Source organism: Photinus pyralis, unplaced genomic scaffold, assembly GCF_008802855.1.
Source record: "Photinus pyralis isolate 1611_PpyrPB1 unplaced genomic scaffold, Ppyr1.3 Ppyr1.4_LG10, whole genome shotgun sequence".
NCBI lineage: Eukaryota > Metazoa > Arthropoda > Insecta > Coleoptera > Lampyridae > Photinus > Photinus pyralis.
This window is the reverse complement of record NW_022170250.1, coordinates 4,767,555-4,772,733: the sequence shown is the minus strand read 5'-3', so window position 1 is coordinate 4,772,733 and position 5,179 is coordinate 4,767,555. Positions and strand designations below refer to the sequence as shown.

At 26.3% G+C, this 5,179-nt stretch overlaps 1 protein-coding gene across 1 annotated transcript in view; it reads left to right on the top strand.

The window, feature by feature from the left end:
- Nucleotides 1-711, top strand: part of LOC116161476 (acidic fibroblast growth factor intracellular-binding protein B-like) — a 3,254-nt gene extending 2,543 nt beyond the window's left edge. Inside the window, exons 2-4 of the mRNA XM_031474829.1 lie at nt 3-146; nt 195-540; nt 588-711. Of these exons, the coding sequence (XP_031330689.1) occupies nt 3-146; nt 195-540; nt 588-666 (569 nt within the window). The 3' untranslated portion in view covers nt 667-711. The remainder of the gene's footprint in view (nt 1-2; nt 147-194; nt 541-587) is intronic.
- The last annotated feature ends 4,468 nt before the right edge of the window (nt 712-5,179 follow it).

Genomic DNA, 5,179 nt, shown 5'->3' with positions numbered 1-5,179 from the left:
GGATTTGGCCAGCAAGTACGCGTGCATCGTCTTCCTGGCCTGCCTAAGGTTCGAAACGTCCAAACGCAAACTGCAGAGCTTGTCGTTTCCGGCGTTGAAGCGGTGCGCCGAGCAGGTCATGAACGAGTGGACGTACACCTCGTCAGGTACTCGTTCGCAAGAAAGCGTTTTGACTCACTCATCGGTGTTAGCAGGTCCGGACTATTTCGACACGGAAATGGATAAGGAATTCCTGCTCGACTTACGGGATCTGCGCGTTCTGCTCGACAAAGAGAAGGAGCACAAGAGCTTGGTTTGCGCGTGCGTGAAATCGGCGCTCACGTCGAAAGCGTACTCGGAGGCGGAGTCGTGCTTTCGCTCGTACTCGCGTTCGATACTCACGCTGGCGACCTCGCTGCACCGCGTGAGAGAGTTGCGCAATCTCTTTTACGACTTTTCCGTCATTCTCGAAAACTGGAAGCACACGATCTGGAGTGTGAACGACTTGGAGATTTTCCTCAATGCGTACACTAAGTGCGCGCTGAGCCTGGACGTTTTAAAGTAAGGCGAGACAAACGAAGATTTTGTACTAATCGTTTTTGTTTTAGGGAAGCTGATTTGAGACAAAAGTGGGAGCGTTACATGACTGTTGTTAGTAATTCGTTGGTTACGATGTACAAAAACTGATTATATTAAAATAGTCTTGTACAAATTGATTCATTTACTATGATTCTTGGGAGAGATTGAAACCGCAATTTTAGTATTCGAGTTACTCAACGTGACAAACGTTACATTTTTCTCGCACTTTGTATGTCCCACTTTTGTTTTGTGTTTTCATCTGATTGCAGACAGCACCCTTCTGAGTTCAGACGATCGTGGCCAGGATCCAAAGGTAATATTTTATTTCGTTGAAACTCCGTGAGATAACGCTGGTGTACCTTCTATTTGTAACATTTGGAAACCGTTTGTTATAGTTTATATTTTTGCATTAAATTGCCATCGATTTCAGTTATTCTTTGACTACAGTTGTTGTTTATGTACAATCCATTCAATTTCTTTGCCCTTTTACCTTCATCAAGAATAGAGCAAGGATCTCTTAGTATACCTTGCTCATTTTTGCTTTGTTGACTAGTTGTAGAAGAAATCCCTGATCAATCACCCCGACCCATCTCTACTTTGACTGACCTTACAATATCAGCAAAGCTAAATCATCTACGTTGAAATATCTAAACAATTCTAGGAAATTCTAAAAAAAATCTGAAATATCAACAAAATAAAAAAATTCGAAAAATTTTTTAAAAAATCTAAAAAATTCAAGGAAGTTTTAAAAAATTCTAAATTCTAAAATATCCAAAAAAAATCTGGAAAATTCTACAAAATGCTAGTAGTATACACCAAAACTCTACAGTGATTTTCCCTACGGGGTGAACCACTTCATATTTGTATACATTAAAATTCTAAAGAATTCCAGAAAATTAAAACAAATTCTAAAATATCTACAAAAAATCTAAGATACCTAAAAAATAAAATTCTAAGAAATTCTGGGAAATTCTAAAATACCTAAGAAAAATCTGAAATACCTAAACAATTCTAAAAAATTTAAACAAATTCTGGAAAATTATAAAAACTTTTTTTAAATACCTCAAAAACTAGAATTCTAAAAAAATCTGAATTGTCTAAAGAATTCTAGAAAATTGAAAACAAATTATGGAAAATTATAAACAAATTTTTAAAATATCTAAAAATTCTAACAAAAATCTGAAATATCTACAATTCTAGAAATTTCTAAAAAAAATTTTGAAGTTTTAACTAGAAAATTTCTAAGAAATTTTAAAATATAAAAAATCTGAAATACTTCCTAAATTCTAGAAAATTATAAGAAATTCTGAAAAATTATAAAAAAATTTTAAAATATCTAAAAAAAAATCTGAATTGTCTGAAAAATTCTAGAAACATTTTAAAAAATTCTTGAAAATTTTAATTAAATTTAAAAAATCTAAAATAGAAAGAAATGGAAAAATGGTAGAAAAATTCTGGAAAATTCTACAAATATGCTAGTAGTGTACACTCAAATTCTACAGTGATTTTTCCCTTGCGGTAAACCACTTCAAATTTGTGTCCACTATAATTCTAAAAAACTAAACAATTTTTAACAAAATCCAAAAAATTCTGTAAAATTCTAAAAAATTCCAAAATATTTACAATTCTAGAAAAATTTAAAAAAATCTGAAATATCAAAAAAATTCGAGAAAAACCTTAAACTAATTTTGAAAAATTCTAGAAAATTCTAGAACAATTTTGGAAAATTCTAAAAAGTGCTAGTTTATGTACCCCAAAATTCTAAGGTTATTTTTCCCTCGTGATAAACCACTTCAAATTTGTGTCCACTAATATTCTAAAAAACTAAAAAATTCTAGAGAAATTCTTAAAAAAATCTGAAATATCAAAACATTTTTAGGAAATTGTAAAAAAAAAGTATCAAAAAAATTCTGGAAAATTCTGCAAAATGCTAGTAGTGTACACCAAAATTCTACAGTGATTTTCCCTTCGGAGTAAACCACTTCAAATTTGTATACACTAAAATTCCAGAAAATTAAAAAAAATTCTAAAAAAACTGAAATATCAAACAAATTTTTAGAAATTCTAAAATTTTTTTTAAAAATCTGATCAAAAAATTCAAGGGCATTTTAAAAAATTTTAAATTAATTCCAAAAAATATCTAAAAAAAAGTCTAATATCTAAAAAATCCTAGAATTTCTAAAAAAATTTAGAAACATTCTGGAACATTCTACAAAATGCTAGTAGTGTACACCAAAATTCTACAGTGATTTTCCCTTCGGGGTGAACCACTTCAATTTGTATACACTAAGATTCTAAAAAATTCCAGAAAATTAAAACAAATTCTAAAATGTCTAAATAAATTCTGAAATACCTAAAAAATTCTAGAAAAATTCTAAAAAAAATCTGAAATATCAAAAAAAAATTTAGAAAAATTCCAAAAAATTAAAAAAATCTCTAAAAAATTCAAGGAAGTTTTAGAAAATTCTAAATTAATTCTAAAATATCAAAAAAGTCTAATCATATCAAAAAAATTTTGGAAAATTCTACAAAATGCTAGTAGTGTACACCAAAATTCTACAGTGATTTTCCCTTCGGGGTGAACCACTTCAATTTGTATACACTAAGATTCTAAAAAATTCCAGAAAATTAAAACAAATTCTAAAATGTCTAAATAAATTCTGAAATACCTAAAAAATTCTAGAAAAATTCTAAAAAAAATCTGAAATATCAAAAAAAAATTTAGAAAAATTCCAAAAAATTAAAAAAATCTCTAAAAAATTCAAGGAAGTTTTAGAAAATTCTAAATTAATTCTAAAATATCAAAAAAGTCTAATCATATCAAAAAAATTTTGGAAAATTCTACAAAATGCTAGTAGTGTACACCAAAATTCTACAGTGATTTTCCCTTCGGGGTGAACCACTTCAATTTGTATACACTAAAATTCTAAAAAATTCCAGAAAATTAAAACAAATTCTAAAATATCTAAAAAAAATTCTGAAATACCTAAAAAATTCTAAAAAAATTTGAAATCAAAAATTTTTAGGAAATTCTAAAAAAATTTAGAAAAAGTCAAAATAATTTTAAAAAATTTGGTCTAAAAAATTCGAGGAAGTTTTAAAAAATTCTAAATTAATTCCAAAAAAATATTAAAAAAAAAGTCCAATCATATCTCCAAAATTCTAGAATTTCTAAAAAATTTTAGAAACATTCTGGAAAATTATACAAAATGCTAGTACTGTACACCAAAATTCTACAGTGATTTTCCCTTCGGAGTATACCACATCAAATTTGTATACACTAAAATTCTAAAAAATTTCAGAAAATTAAAGACATTTCTAAAATATCTAAAATTATAATTTTTTTTTAAATATCTGAAAAATTCTTTTAAAAATCTGAAATATCTAAACAATTCTAGAAAATTCCAAAAAAAATTTAGAAAAATAATCTATTCTTATATGTCTATAAAATTCCAGAGTTTTAAAAAATTCTAGAAAATTCTAAATCAATTCTAAAATATCTAACAAAAAAGTCTAAAATATCTTAAAAAATTCTAGAGAAGTCTAAAAAAATTCTACAAAATGCTAGTAGGGTGCTCCAAAATTCTACAGTACTACACCACGACTCATCTCTACTTTGTCTGAGCTTACAAAATCAGCAAAGCTAAATCAAGACACCATTTCCTTCATACTATGCAGACTAATTTAGAAAATGGTGATATAAAAATTGTGACACTGTTGTAAAATGACACCATTGTGTTTAAAGGTTAAAGTATTTACGTTGAAATATCTAAAAATATCTACAAAATTTTAAAAAATTCTAAAAAAATCTGAAATATCTAAGAAATTTTAGGAAATTCTAAAAAATTCTGAAATACCTAAAAAATGCCGGAAAATTATAAAAAATATTAAAATATCTGAAATATTAAATACAAATTAATATATAAAAAATTCAAGAAACATTTTAAGAAAAATTCTGGGAAATTCTAAAAAAATTCTAAAAAAAATCTGAAATATCTAAAAAATTCTAGAAAATTTTTAGGAAATTAAAAAAATTCTTAAATATCTAAAAAATCTGCAATACCTAAATAATTCTAGAAAATTCTAAATAATTCTAGAAAATTCTAAAGAATTCTGAAAAATTATAAAAAACAAATTAAAATATGTGAAAAATTCAAAAAAATCTGACATTAAAAAAATTTTGGAAAATTATTTAAAAAAATTTTAACATTTCTGAAAAATTCTAGGAAATTCTAAAATATCTAAAAAAAATCTAGAATACCTAAAAGGTTCTCAAAAATTTTGGAAAATTATAAAAAAAAATTTTTAAATAGCTGACAAATTCTAAAAAAATCAAATATCTAAAAACTCTAGAAAATTCTATAAACATTCTAAACTATCTAAAAAATTGTAAAAAAATCTAGAAAATTAAAAAAAATTCGAAAAAACTAAACAAATTCTAAAATATCTAACAAATTCTAGAAATTTCTAAAAAAATTATGAAAATTCTACAAAATGCTAGTAGTGTACACCAACATTCTACAGTGATTTTCCTCTCGCGGTAAACCACTTCAAATTTGTTTACACTAAGGTTCTAAAAGAAATTCTTTAGAGGGCTCTTTGAGTGTACATGAAAAACGTT